At 40.0% G+C, this 15,531-nt stretch overlaps 1 protein-coding gene across 1 annotated transcript in view; it reads right to left on the bottom strand.

The window, feature by feature from the left end:
- The window catches only part of E(bx) (nucleosome-remodeling factor subunit NURF301 E(bx)), a 693,176-nt gene that overhangs the window by 619,820 nt on the left and 57,825 nt on the right, over positions 1–15,531 (bottom strand). Inside the window, exon 2 of the mRNA XM_090382976.1 lies at positions 1,428–1,549. Coding sequence (XP_090239102.1) covers positions 1,428–1,549 — 122 coding nt within the window. The remainder of the gene's footprint in view (positions 1–1,427; positions 1,550–15,531) is intronic.

The raw sequence follows: 15,531 nt of genomic DNA, 5'->3' as shown, positions 1-15,531 counted from the left end.
CTTTACCTACTGATGAATAAAATAAAAACATTAACTTATTTCATGGTTTAACCACAGAGAATGAAGAGTTTTTGCTTATCAGACTTATAAGAGTGAAGGCACTTCGGTAAAAGGTGAAATGTGTTCCCCTTCACTGAAATCTTCAATTATATAAAAAACATAAATAAATTTTCAGAATCTTCTCTTCATTCCTATTTACTTATTACAATAGTAAAGGGGAAAGGGACCAACAGAAAGTGCAAGTGCTAGCAGTGCTAGGAAATGAAACAAAATTGATTTAGAAATGAAGATGATAAAGAAGTACGAAGCAGGACAAAGTTTGTCATCTATTGCAAGGGAATTAGGTCTCGCTCCTTCAACAGTGAATACTATTTTAAAGGACAGTGCACGTAAAAAAGAACACGTCAAAGGATCAATGCACTTAAGATCAACGGGGATCGCAAAACCGGTGCTATATCAAAGATGGGAAAGCTATTAATAATATGGATGGAAAATCAGATTCAGAAGCAAGTGCTCCTGAGTCCAATGGCCATTCAAGCAAAAGCAAGAAGTATTTATGAAGATATTAAGGATAAGTACGGCGAACCCCAAGCCAAGTTCGTGGCAAGCAATGGGTGGTTTAATAGGCTCAGGCGTCGTGCTGGTTTCTAAAACATTAAAGTATGCAGTGAAGTCGCCAGTGCAGATTCTGCAGTTGCTGAGAAATTTTGTAATATGTTGGATAAAACCCCTTCTAAATTTCCCCAGCCCTCAACTTCTGCAGCAGCGTGCTTATCAGCTGGAGAGTTAATTCTGGTAATGATACTCTAAAGGTAAAACTTGCTGAGCTTTGCTTGCCTCCTCTCTTTTTGTAATTTTATAATTTTGAAATTTCTGTAATTCTGTACACTTTTGTAATTTTTCCTGCGCGTGAGATAAAAAAAAAATTGAATGAATAAGTCTATTTACATGTTCGTCAAACATTTCTTTTTTACTTCAATCAAATTCAGCGTGCATAGTTGTGGGTGTTGCTTAAGCATTTAGGGAAATTCTGACATGTAAAACTCTACTTACGCAGAACGTAACCCGGGGAGTGGCTGTATTCTTTGTTCCAAGTTATAAACATACAATTCAAAAAAAAAAAAAAAAAAGAAAAAAAAAAAGAAATAAAAAGAAAAGAAATAATAATAACTGTAACAGTATTTATTAAACGATTTTTTGAATACATTATTACAACTAAAAGAAATTACAGCATATTAGTTTTGTAAATGTGCATTACAAATGCCTTATATCAAAAAAAAGGGGTAATAATAAAAAACTACAGACAAATAAGCCAATCCTTTATCATGATGTATATCACATAATCCTTTATCAGTAATCTATATCACATAAATAGAAACAATACTACATACAGCTGAAAGCGTAAGCAAATTTAGAGTTAATCTTACATAAATATCCTTCGGCACAAAAACCAGTATTTTCTTCCATGACGGTCAAATCCAAGAGACTCTTGCCGACTCAGCAAACCACTTTTTTCTATTTCGGTAATGCATTCTGTGACACCAGACACCTAAAACAAAAGAAGAATAAAAAAAAATTATCTACCAATTTATTTTGAAAATAGTGAGATCAATACCAAAAGTATGTTTATAAAATAATCAACAGATTAAGCTTAGAAACTCTAGATATAAAATAAAATAATAATAATAATAAATAACACATTTATATAAATGTTTTTCACTTTTTCAGGTCCTGAATTGATACTGAAAGTATGACCCACATGTTATAAAACACCCTGTACATTTTAGAATGTATAAAATGTTCATACATACATTGTCCAACAGTGTTGTATTTCAAATATTAATCTATTATACAGTGTTCTTCAGATATTATACCTGTACAAGGTTTTGATCATGCAGTAAACAATGCATTGTTGCTCACAATAACAGAGGTAACTATCACTCTCAGGGAGCAATTATGATAAGTCATGACATTCATTATGAAAAATGTAGGAATGGACTTTTCTGTGTATCACTGATTTTGTGAAATGCTCTTGAGATCTTTATCATTCTGCACACTGAAGTTCTTGAAATTCAAACAGTAATTCAATGATTTCTCAAATTCACATCGTAGGAGACAGTTCCACTATTTTGTCACAAATATGCATTGATTTTTTTTTTTTTTTTTTTTTTTTTACATCTTAACTTCTCTTCAAAACTAAAAATAATCATATTCACAGTAACATAAATTGTTGGGGTTAATGATTATATCAACCAGTTATAAAAAATATCAGTCGTTCCTCGATGCTATAATAATGCTTATATAACTGCCCAAAAAAAAATATATGAACTCCCCTGTTTTCAGTCCATTGAGCCATCCTGGTTAAATAGGTGGCTCAGATCAGTTCATAAGAGAGGCGTATGAGCCACAAAAGTTAGTTGCTTTCATCATGGCATATACAGCTGATACTGACTCTGATTTCAAGAGGGATCTTATTGTTAAATGTCACACTACCAGCTTGTCAATTTGGGCTATTGCCAACAGTCTAACCCTATACCATCTAAAGTCAACTGTCAGTGATGTTATTGTGGACACGTAATGCAACTAACACCATCTAGCAACGCACAAGAAGGCCACAGATGCTCACTCCACACGACCAGAGGGTACTTGGAAAATTTAGCATGGCAATGTCATCACACATCCCGGTAAAACATCAACCAGAATTTAAGGCTTCAGTAGGGGGTTGAGGTGTTAATGCACAACAGCATCCAGAGCAATGATTCAACCTGTTTTTCACAGAAGAGTTTTAAAACAATTTTTCACATCCTGAGCAATCCCCACCTACTAAAACATTTATAGGCCAGAAAAGTTGATGATAAAAGGATTCACAATTCAGTCACTGCTAAATTATTGTCAAGATAATTTATCTGTAAAGAGCTGTTATATATATATATATATATAATTCAGCTGACATCATTAAGAAAGAAAAATAGTGAAAAAATTGAAGAATTTTCCTGGTTTTTTTTTTCCAAATGTGAAACTGATAAAGTTCACATCCAAAGTCAATATAGGGTTTACTTCAGAGTGACACTTGGGCTTTTAATGTTTGTCAGACAACAAAGCTTGTTCAGAGAAGTAAGAAATTGTAAACTGGAGTAAGATGTTGTTGTTGTTATTTGGTTTTTGGGAGCATTAGCAACTAAGGCCATATTGCTCCGGAATATGCAGTGGTCATTCTTTGACCTTTCCGCATCCTCCGTATTTGGTGGTGACGGGCTCGAACCCCGGTCTAATCAAGAAGCGTGTGCTATGCACTGCTGCTCCTTCCCACCTGGCTACGGAGGCACCCTAGAGTAAGATGTTCACTGCTTTTGCTGAAATCACAAAATACTCTTTTCTTATTGGAAGCCAAAACACACTAGGTGAACTTCATTCAATTTTATCTTCAAAGTTCAACTGCACTATAGCTGTGCACTGTGTTGCTGTTGTTCTTGCAGACTGAGTAAATTTTGCAAATTTGGTGAGAACTCAAAAAAAAAAAGGGTTCCAAACCCAGTCATACATTTCTGATGACAAAGAAACAAAGTATTAGTTGCGCTTATCTGTCAGTGATTCCAAATAACTGATAATTAATTTGATAACTTCCTTATAATTTGTTTGACTCTAAACCTGAAGTAGGTGTGGGAACATTTCAATATTTCCACTTGAAAGGTGTTTTTGGCAAACCCTGAGTTTATTCTTGAATGCAAGAAGTTTGTCTGTGGAAGTTAAAAATGTTTTCTTCTGACATCTTTTGTTTGTTTGTTATTTGAAGCATTAGCAACTAAGGCCATATTTCTCCGGGAATATGCGGTGGTCATTCCCTGACCTTTTCGCATCCTCCGTATTTGGTGGTCATGGGCTTGAACCCCGGTCTAATCAAGAAGTGTGTGCTACACACTGCTGCTCCTACCCACCTGGCTACGGAGGCGGCTTTTCTTCTGGCCCCTGGATGCTAGTGTTCAAGGTGTTTTAAGTGCTAAGTCAGCTAGTTTCAGCAGCCATTTTGACTTCAAGAAAGTTAGAAAAACTAGCTTATTATTATATTTGAAAAAAAAAAGCAGCACTTTCTCTCACAGTTCAAATACCCTTGTGGAGATGGGGGAAACCCCTGGTGCCATCAGACAACTAACAGCTCAAATACCCTTATTAAAACTTTCTATCTTGAAAGCCATCTAAACTTGGCATGTGAAAGGAGAATCACATTCTTTCTGCATATTTTCACTCACCTTTGCAAACATGTGTGATTTAAAAGGGCACTGCTTTATAAAACTGACCACATTCACAGCTTTACCAAGGACTTATAAATCTTTCCCAGTAGTTTTCGAAACAAGCACTTTCCAATGGAGGAAGTTGTTGTTTTTTGGTTTTTAGGAGCATTAGCAACTAAGGCCATATTGCTCGGGGGATGTGCGGTGGTCACTCTCTAACCTTTCCGCATCCTCCATTTTTGGTGGTTACGGGCTCGAACCCCGGTCTAATCAAGAAGCGTGTGCTACGCACTGCTGCTCCTGCCCACGTGGCTACGGAGGCGATAATGGAGGAAGCAGTGGACCATTGTGACATCAGGGTTTTTCTTTGATGAGTGTAACAGAGCCTTTTATTGAGCCAATTACTGATGAAACACTATCAGTGCAAATTTCAACATGCCGGCTACATAACAAACCACAGGAATCTAAATAAAAAGACAAGATGTTGAAAATGTCTTGACCTTTAGTCATTTCTGGCAGATGTTTACAACAAAAAGATCTGTCAGGAATTACATTATTTCAGCTTCATTTAATTATATAAATGCCAAAAGCTGGGCTTTATTGTTATGTCTGTTGACTTGCCAACTTGGAGAGTAAAGTTAGTATTTTTTAATACTTCAGATAAGACATTTATTAGTAGGCATATGGATGACACATCATCCATATGCCTACTAATAGTATTATTAGAAACTGGAACTTTGTCAATTTCGCTTTCCATCTCTTTGCCTATCATCATTTTCATTATTAGACTTTCAGCAATAGTGTGACTTTTAATTTTTTGTGCAACAAAGCTCAGCTAGTAAATAGCTTAAGTCTTAAGCCTTTTCACTGATAGTTACTTTCTCCCTAAAAGTTATGTTGCTTGCCTTAGGAATCCAAAAGTCGTTGAAAGTAATCAACTGTTTTATCTGACAAGTGGCCATCACTTGAAGTGTCAATTTAACTTGGCTGGTGTCATAGCCGTTTGTTAATTTTTCCCCGTAAAAAATGCAAATGGAACGGGGCAGTTTGTCTCCAGTCTATATAAAACTCACGGCCAAGTAAATGTCATTGTAGAGGTAAATTTTTTTTAATATCAGTCAATTCTCTTCCGCTTCACTCATACTTAGTTCTGATAATTTTGATTAATTTTCTTTGTACTCTCCTTCAACTCCTGTGCCAACTTTTCAGATACTACCAACATTTTTCAATCTTCAACAGCTGTATGAAAATATTGTTACATGGGCAGGATTTTAGATTAACAAAAACAACCATGGTTTCGGTAAAAACATTAATAATGAAACTATGCAGACTACAAATCTGCAAAACAGCAAACAACCGTAATGTGCACTTAGCACCACTCCTAAAAATAAATTACTCTTCACAGTATCACTATCACTGAGCTCCATGGAACCTACTGAAGACTGACTTGTTGCCTGATCATCACTCTTTTAAAAATTTAAATGAAAAAAAAAAACCTTGAATAATCTGGTGGCAGAGAGAGAGAGAGAGAGAGAGAGAGAGAGAGAGAGAGAGAGAGAGAGAGAGAGAGAGAGAGAGAGAGAGAGAGAGGTCTAGAATGCAGAGAAGCAATCAGCAGGCGAAAGGGATTCTTGGAATTTGAGCTGCACCCTTGGCAGTACAGGGCTCCCTTTTCTATCACCACCTGTGTGGTGACTCTGTAACAAAATGAAATAACCCAGACACATTGCAACTAAATACAACCTTAAATACATACTGACCAAAATAAAACAAACAGGGAGTTGGAGATTACTGCAGTAATGCCAATTGTCAGACAAAAATTCCTCACAATATTTCAAAGTATATTTGGAATCATTCATAGTATTTTAAAATTTTTATTTAATTATTCCACAATTTCTTGTGGAATCCCTGACAACACTCTGCAGAACCCTGGTTGAAAAACAATCAGATGAGTGGCAGTGTACTGAGAGTGGCTTAGCAGAAAACGTCCAGCTAATTAGTGGCTGGCTCTCTTCTATGGACAGAACACAGAGGCCTACAGTCTCAGTTTTCATGGGAAATAAGCACTGCATTAACTAAAAATCACCAACAAGAACTGGTATCATGTTGCATGGTGCAATGAACACCACGACTTCTCCATAGAGCAATGGAAATTGGTTCAATGTAGTGATGAATCTTGCAACACCCTATTCCAATCAGATGGGCAGATGTATGTATGGACGATGGCTGGAGAATGTTTGGTTTGTATTGGGGTTTAGTGGCGCATGGACTACATGGGTCATAATGTGCCAGTTCATATGGTATGATGTGTTTGTTTGTTTAGGTTTTATTGCCACATTAGCAACTAAGGCTATAACGCCCCAAACCAGGACACAAAAAAGTGAAATTTTCAGTGACCTAATGGATTAGGTCACTAAGTGTCAAGATATATATAATAAAACAGGTGTAAAATGTATAGGACATATCAATAAAGAAGTAACAATAACAAGTTAAATTTTTAAATGCAAGTAAAAAGGTTTACTGATTTTAGAAGGCTAAAAACAGCAGACACATGTTCATGATTCTGGCTGATATTTGGCTAAGTATATAAGGCTCAATATCTGGCTGAGTAGACAACTAAAAGCGGTAAAATATAAATCACATTCATTTCTAAAACGTGGACACTCAGTTAAAATATGATGAATAGTTAAAAAGGTGTCACAATTCTCACATATAGGAGTCATCTGCACTCAGCAGAAATGCATGCATAAGATGACTGTGTCCTATGCGGCAGCGAGGTAAAACAACTTCCTCTCTCTAGTTCCTGCGCAGACTTTGCCTGTAATCAAACACTGCCAGTGTTTGATTACAGGCTTTATCTGATACAGCTTGTGTGTAACCAGCATGTGTAATTTTATTTTAATTTTTTTTATTATTATTTTATTGATTTTTTTTTAATTTTTAAATTTTTATTGCTTTTTAAAAAAATATTTTTATATACATTTTTTTATTTCATTTTTTTATTTTTCATTAATTTTATTTTATTATTTTTTAACACCACGGGAACTCTTATTTTTTCTTCCTTTTCTTTCCTTTTTTTATTATTATTATTTTTTTCTCCTGTGTAGTGGACACCCAGAGGAATCTGGCCCACCTTTTGGCAACACCAGGTGGGTCAGAGTCTCAAATTGAGACAGTACGAGCACTTTGGGACGGCCCACCTTGTCATGGTGAGGACAAGTACCCAGAATCATCTCTCCAGGTGAGCATGCTTCTGGGCAGCCAAGCGGCCAGACACAATAAGAGAACTCACACATAATACACACAAACCTACATTATGTGCATATCTGGCCCATTTGTAGTGATTATTGCCATAGTAATTTTGCATGCATTAGCTGGTAGTCTTTATAGGGAACTAATAGGCAATGAGTATTGTGGTGACCTGGCTGCAGAATCAGTCAGTTCATTACCACTGATCCCAATGTGGCTTGGGATCCAGCAGAAACGGATGTCAAATGAACACTCAGAAAGAGAATGTAGCATCTGCTGGACCCGGGTCAGAGATGGATGAGGATTGAACCTAATCCCAGGATAGAGCCTGCAGTATACACCACAGACCTTTGGTACTTGTGGGTTTTTGTGTGGTACAAGGCTACTTCTATAGCATACAACTCAGCTGTATATATGCTGCATTTTTTGGGATGCCTCCCAGATATAGTGTTATCTGGGAAGGTGTTGGCAGCAGATCTGACAGATGACTCTGACCTTGAGCCATCAGTAAAAATGGGCAAGAAGTCAGAGTACTCGGCTCGGTGGGCAGCCAGCAAACAGTTGTTCATAGACAGAAGATGGGGTGATGATCTTACCCCAATTTTTAATGGAAAGGCTGCAATATGGTAAGCCAGCATGCCAAGGTTAAAGTGGTTGCCTTGGTGGATGGGAAACATTGTCTACCGTTGCACCGTGTTGCTAGTGCATCCTGTACATCTTATCTTGAGCTCCTCAAAAAAGCCTTTAAATTGTGGTATAATTTGTGGGCAGCAACGTCCTCGCTGCTGCCCACTGACTGCAAAACCTCTGCTGAACCTACTACGCTTCATCAAACCAACTGCAAGTTCCGCCTCATAACAACACCAACCGGATTACCAAAACGGCTGGCACTTATATACAGGAATCGTGGACTAAATTGGAATTGATAGCGAGAATTAATAATAGATAACAAGAAACTCCGAGCAGTAAACGATGAGTTGAAGACAAGAACAGCTATTTTTGAGAAGGTGGTGGATACCCTTTCCAAGCTCTCGACTTCTCCTGACCTGGCTTACCCTCTCAGGATGAATGACCTGACTCTGGCTACACCTGCTCCCACTCCATTCTCTTATGTGGGAGCAGTGAAAGCTAGGAAAGTGACCCATGCAGAGGCTGCAAAGCAGCAACTGCAACCCCCCTCAACTTCTGATAGAAAGATGCAGCATGTGCTACTACTCCATGCTAGTGAAGATTCGAACCTCAAGACCAGTGCTGAGGTGCAGGAGATGGTTGCCAACACGCTAGACTGATTATCAAAATGTCAAAGTCAAATCGCTTAGACCCATCAGGAACAGGGGAGTCATCCTCGAAACTACCACTGAAGAGGACCTGAACAGCACCTCTTCCAGCGGTTCCCTTTCTTCTATTCGTGTCCAGGCAACGCCACCAAAGAAAGCTAATCCATCATTACTCATTTATGACACTCCCAAGGATTGGTCTAATGAAGAAATTTTAAATGACCTCTACTACAAAAATCTGGCCGACTATGGGTACATTAAAGAAGAAGTCAAAAGTGAAATTACATTCAGATTTCAAACAAAAACAAATTCAATGGCGCACAGGGTCATTAGCCTTTCACCCAGAATCAACAAGAGAGTTCTCTCATCTGATAGAATTTTCTTGGGTTGCAATGCACACAGATTTTGTCCCTTCACAATTGTCACAAAGTGCTTCTTGTGCCTTGGACATGGCCATACCTCGCAACACTGTATCCATAACTCCCCCAGGTGTGGCCACTGTGCACGTAGCAGGCATGTACATGTGGAGTGTCGCCATCAAGAGGAGCAGCCTTGCTGTGCCAAGTGCAAATGACGGAAGCAAGAGCATTCCCACTCAGTCCATGATGCTACCTGCCCTGAGTACCAACATGCACTAGAAATGGTATGACTGAGAACCTCTAATGAATAGTTCAAATACAGTCAAACCAAACTGAGCCACTGCAGCAAGCTTTGCTTCTACTCCACAGGCTTCCACCAACTCAGTCTGGGCCAGGGCAAAACTAAGAATTATGCAAATAAATGGACAGAGATCAAGATCCATCTCTGACGAAATTTGTGTCTCGGCTGAAGACCATGAGATCGATGTTATCACCATCCAGGAACCTTACACTGCTAGAATACAATCTGGACCATCAACGAGGATTATGGGCTTTCCCATCACCACCAGAGTCATTCAGCCTATCCCAGAGGACCCAAAATCCTGCATTGTGGTCTTCAACCGTGAACTGGACATCTTGGTCATACATGGGCTGTGTAACAAATTTACTACCTATGTTCAAATCAGTACTGACCTTTTATCTTATTTCACTGTACTGCCCACCATCTGCAGACTTCAATGACTCACTGAATTAGCTGGAATTTGCACTCAATTTCCTTGATAACAAGTCAGTCCTTGTCGCGGACATCAATGACAAATCCCACTTCTGGCACAGCAATACCACGAACCTTCAAGGAATAATGCTAGAGGATTTCATTGTCTCCCACAACCTCGTAGTCCATAATCAGCCAAAACAGTATGCCACCTACAGCAGCTCCAGAGGGGAATCTAATATTGATGTCACTGTCTTCACCAGCAATTTAGGCCCACATGTCCATGATTGGCAGACTGTACCAGACTGGACCCTTAGCAACCATAGAGTTATCACATTTGATCTAATGCCAAATGCAACTAACGCATCCAGGATGCCCAGACCACCTGCATTAGTGCGGTTCTCCATTAAGAGCACTGATTGGTCTTCGTTTGATGACTCTGTAGTCAAAGACTTTACTCCATGTGAACCGAACCACCTGAACTGCTGTACAGCCACTGAAATAGCAGACATGATGCAGCAAGTGTTGTTGAAGGCCTCCTACAGGTCGGCCAGGAAAAAATCTATCCGTCCCTCTGCCTTCTCTTGGTGGTGCCAAGAGCTTACTGCACTCCGCAAAGAGGTCCATCGCGCCCGTCGGCTTTATCAATACCATCGCCACTGCCCACGCCCCCTATGAAGTAGCTATTTTCCACAGCAATTATATCGCAAAAAAGAACAAATACACCAAAGCCATTGCTGCCCAGAAGAAAACCACCTGATCGGAGTTTGTCCAAGACTCGAGGAACTCCAACCCCTGGGGTCTTTTATACAAAATAGCAAGGGAAAAGACTTTCAGGCCTGAATCTTTGCCACTGTAACCACTGGGAACACTGAGACCTCTAACTGGACTGACTCCAACTCCACAGACTGTTTCCTGAAGTTGCTGTGCTCAGGTAGATAGTCTTCTGGAAACAGTCTTGACAGACTGTTTCCAGCAGACTACCTGAGCACAGCAATATGATCAGCTAATCAAACCTATGCTTCTGAGGAAGAAACCAATCCCTTTACAATGGAAGAGCTTACAGCAGTCCTCAACAGGATCAATACTCACAAATGTCCAGGAATGGACCTCATTGAGTACATCTTTGTCCTTCGTTTGTTCAAGCTTAGACCCCTATATCTCCAACTGCTCTACAACAAATACTTACTTGAGGGAGTTTTTCCCAGGGCGTGGAAAGTGGCCATACTGCGACTCATTAGGAAGCCTGGCAAACACCCCAGGAGATCAGCGCTCCCTTAGACCAAGTGCACTCTTGGCAAATCTAGACAAAGTACTAGAAAGGCTCGTGGCTCTCCGAATCACACAACTGTTATTTGTTATTATTTGGTTTTTTTAGGAGCATTAGCAACTAAGGCCATATTGCTCCGGGGGTATGCGGTGGTCATTCCCTGACCTTTCCGCATCCTCCGTATTTGGTGGTCACAGGCTCGAACCCCGGTCTAATCATAAAGCGTGTGCTACGCACTATTGCTCCTACCCACCTGGATATGGAGGCACCCAAATCACACAACTATTCCAGGAACAGAACCTATTCTCCCCAGCACAGTATGGCTTCACACCAGGGCGATCTACAGAAGAGGTGCTGTTTGACTTCGTCCTCCATATTGAAAACTCCACATTTAAATTTGAACTGGCCATCTTGGTGGATTTTGAAGGTGCCTTCGACACTGTCTGCTGGGATAGTGCATTGGCATGCCTCCGCCTAGCTAACTGTAACCTCAGATCTCTACAAGTTCTTCCAGAATTTCACAGAGCGCACTGTTGTGGTTAAATCCAATCTTCTGCAAATAACTAGACCAACCTCTTCAGGGTGCCCACAAGGTTCTGTGCTGGGTCCCTTCATGTGGAACATCGTCCTGCACAGCTGGCTTTCTAAATCTTTTTAAGGATGCAAAATTGTGGCACATGCAGACGACCTGACAGTGGTTAGTTCTGGGAAATCACGCTCCGACCTAAAAGAAAGCAAATCTTGTCCTAGCAGATTACTCCTGGACGGTTCTTAATAAGCTTCAAATCAGTACCAGCAAAACAAAAATGATGCTTTTTAAATCAAAGCTTGACCAATGCCACCCACCACAAATCAAGATCTCTGGGAAACAGCTTCCTATTGTGACATAGGCTAAAGTCCTAGGGGTGGTCATTGACCAGAAGCTGAGCTTCCTTCCACATCTACAATACCTAGGGGTCAAAACAAAATGATTTTCATCTGTGATCATGAGGATCTCCAAGAGCAACTGGGAGCTCTCGAACAAAACACTTTGTATTATAAAGCCATTTTCATCCCCATTGTGACCTATGCAGCAGGAGCGTGGTTTCACCGAGTTCAATGAGGAAAAATTAAAGTCAACTCTATTCAATGTGCTATGCTCCTGGCCATGCACAGCTGGAACTTTGCCGCTTGATCTATTTGTAATCTTCAGAGAGCTAAACTTCAGAATTAAAAAGAAATTACCCATGAAGATACAAGGCCTAGAACTAAATCTCAATGCTGACCCCAAAGCAGAAAGAGCTCGCTGTTATAACAAACTCGTCAATATTTGGCAGTCTAGATGGAACACCTCAAAACACAGGCTCTGTTATCAGAAAAGTCATCCCTGATGTCACTTTCACAACCTCGAAAATGGTGAAGAGACTCTGTGTCTGGTAACCAAGTAGGAGGTTTCCCTCACCTTGGAATCCTCCTACTTGGTTACCAGACACAGAGTCTCTCAACAAAAAGTTACATCTGCTGGGTTTGCTACCAACCCAGCTGTTTCTGCAGCAGGCCAGAAAATTAGAAACATCTTGAATGCAGGTTGTACGACGACTTAAGAAGGACCCTGCTGCAGGCTGTGCCAGGTATCTCGGAACAGCAACAAGAGCCTCTACTCCAAACACCTGACAATCTAAAGGCATTCCAATCCTATGCATCTTTGAGCGCAGGAAGCAGAGCTACATAGTTGTTACTGCACCTAACAATACCTCTGCAGTGACTTAAGGGTTCCATGTTTTCATACCACCACCTTCTTTCTTTCTTCTTTTTTTATTCCATGTGCTCTGCCTGGAGTTCCACTCTAGTGCAGCTAGTTTATTTATTCATTTATTTTCATTTCATTTATATATTTTATTAAATTATTATTGTTTCTTATTTATTTAATTTTGTTCTTCACGCACTCTGCCTTGAGTTCCCACTCTAGTGCAGCCAATTTATTTATTTTATTGTTATTTTTATTATTATTTTTATTTTTTTTTTCCTAACTGCACCACAGGTGGTTGTGTTTTGTTTTTTTTCCCTCTATTTTTCCCCTCTTCTTTCTTTTTCCCCCTCCCTCTGGAATGGGCATCCAGAGGAATCTGGCCCACCTTCTGGCAACACTATGTGGGTCAGAGTCTCTCTTGAGATTACATGTTTTGCTGGGACTGGCCCACCTTCCCGTGGTGTGGACGAGTACCCAGAATCATCTGTCCAAGTGACTGATGCTTCTGGGTAGTCAAGGGGCCAGAACATAACAATAGAACACACATAATACAAAAAAACCTATGCCACACACATATCTGGCCCATTTGTAGTGATACAGAGATAAGAGATGGAGTTGAAAAAACGTTCTAGGTGCCGCCCTTACATATACACATTGTCTACTGTTATATTAAGCTCTCTGAGGAGGTCTTGGACACGGATATCAAAGGGACAGTTGGCAGTCTGACGGGTATTATAGAGAGTTTCTCATAGTGGCTCGAAGACGGATGTCCACGTAGGGTTGTCTGGCAGAGATTTCAGTTTATAAGTATATGTTAGTGACAATTGCTTTTGTCGCAGGGACAGTGGCGGTGCACCTGCTTTGACGTATAAACTCTGGACTGGGGATGTTCTGAAACCTCCAGTAGCAATGCAGATGACTTGATGATGGACTGGGTCTAGCCTTCATAGTATGTTGTTTCTCGCTGATGTTTACACTTGGGACCTGCAATCTAATTTAGAACAGACAAGTGCACAATATAGGCAGAGTAAAGTGCAGCAGTCTGCTCCCCAATTATTGGAGGAAATGGCTCATAGGAGGTTCAATCGTCTTGTGCACTTTGTCTGCAATTGATGGATAGGTAGTAGAAATGTCAACTTATTATCGAATATGAGCCCCAAGAATTTTGTCTCGGGTGCTACTGGAATAATGTTTTTTCTAAACTTGATTTCAGGTTCCGTTTGCAACAAGTGTATGCAAATGGTCTTCTGAGAAGAGAACCTGAAACCATTAGCCATTGCCCAAGAGTTCACATGGTCAATGGTGTGTTGCAATTGTCTTTCTATGACCCTCATATTACATGACTGTGAAAAGATGGTAAAGTCATCAATGAAGAGGGATGTATACAGTTCGAGGAAGTTGTTCAGTAAAAGAATTAACTTTGATAGCAAAAAGCATAACACTCAAAACTGATCCTTGTGGGGCTCCCTCTTCTTGGCAAAAAGAGCGAAAAAGAACTGATCAAAAATGAACTTGGAAGAAGTGGTTTAATAAAAAGAGCTAGATGACCCCTAAGAACAAGATTATAGATATCTTTTAAAATACCAAATCTCCAAGCCGTGTCATACACTTTTTCCATATCAAAGAAAACTGACACCTGGTGCTCACATTTCAGGAAAGCATCTCGAATGGATGTTTCCAATCTTATTAGATGGTCAAGTGTTGACCTGTTCATTCAGAAGCCACATTGTACTTTTGAAAGGAGGTCATTTGCATCTAAATACCATATGAGCCGTGCATTAACCATCCTTCCAGGATCTTGTGCAAGCAGCTTGTCAGAGTGATAGGACGGTAGTTTGGAATTTTGAGATCCTTTCCTGGCTTAGGAAAGGCAAGAACGATTGCCTTATGCCAGGAGTCCAAAAACTGGCCTTCGAGATAGATTCTTTTGTAAAGCAGCCAATCCATACAATGAGATGAAAGATGTTTAACCATCTCATAATGGATATCATCTGGCCCAATGGCACTTTGGACAGAGATAGTGCCACTTTCAGTTCACATTCCGTAAATGGTTGGTTGTAGGCCTAGAGTTTTTTGAAGATAACTTCAAGGGCAACCTTTCAGCTTTTTGTTTCAAGGCCAGGAACTCAGGGGTGTATGATGTTTTGGCAGACACTTTGGCAAATGCCTTCCCTAAAGTGTTCCCAATTGCGGTTGGATTTGCAATTGCGCATCCATTATGTTCTAGGATCGATGTATTGTATGACATGTATCTGCCCTTCATTTTCCGGACTTTATCCCAGACAAGCTTTGGTGACGTCTGGGAAATAGAAGTGAAGCAGATCCAAGATTCCTTGACTATGATGTCTAACATAACGTGCTTTGGCTCGTGCATGTTTGAAGGCTATTATTTTCTTTGTGGTGGGGTAATGGTGAAATATACCCCATGCTTTGTTTTGAGCCTTTCGTGCTGCTATGCAATTGCCACTGCTCGGACGACTCTTTCTGTGATATACCTAACTGCATCATTTATAGGTTCTTGGCTGATTGTGATGGTATTAAGCGTTGCGATGTCTACAGGCAATCCAGTCAGCATGATTAAGCTTCCACCGTGGTTATGGTAGACGGATGGCAGTGTCTCCCATTGAAAAGGGTGATAACACAGGGAAGTGATCGCTACCATAAATCTTATCATCCACCTCCCATATACAAAGAGGAAGAAGGTGG

The sequence above is a fragment of the Mastigoproctus giganteus genome, chromosome 10 (genome assembly GCF_048544385.1).
Source record: "Mastigoproctus giganteus isolate SK-2022 chromosome 10, ASM4854438v1, whole genome shotgun sequence".
NCBI lineage: Eukaryota > Metazoa > Arthropoda > Arachnida > Uropygi > Thelyphonidae > Mastigoproctus > Mastigoproctus giganteus.
This window is presented reverse-complemented; position numbering and strand designations above follow the sequence as displayed.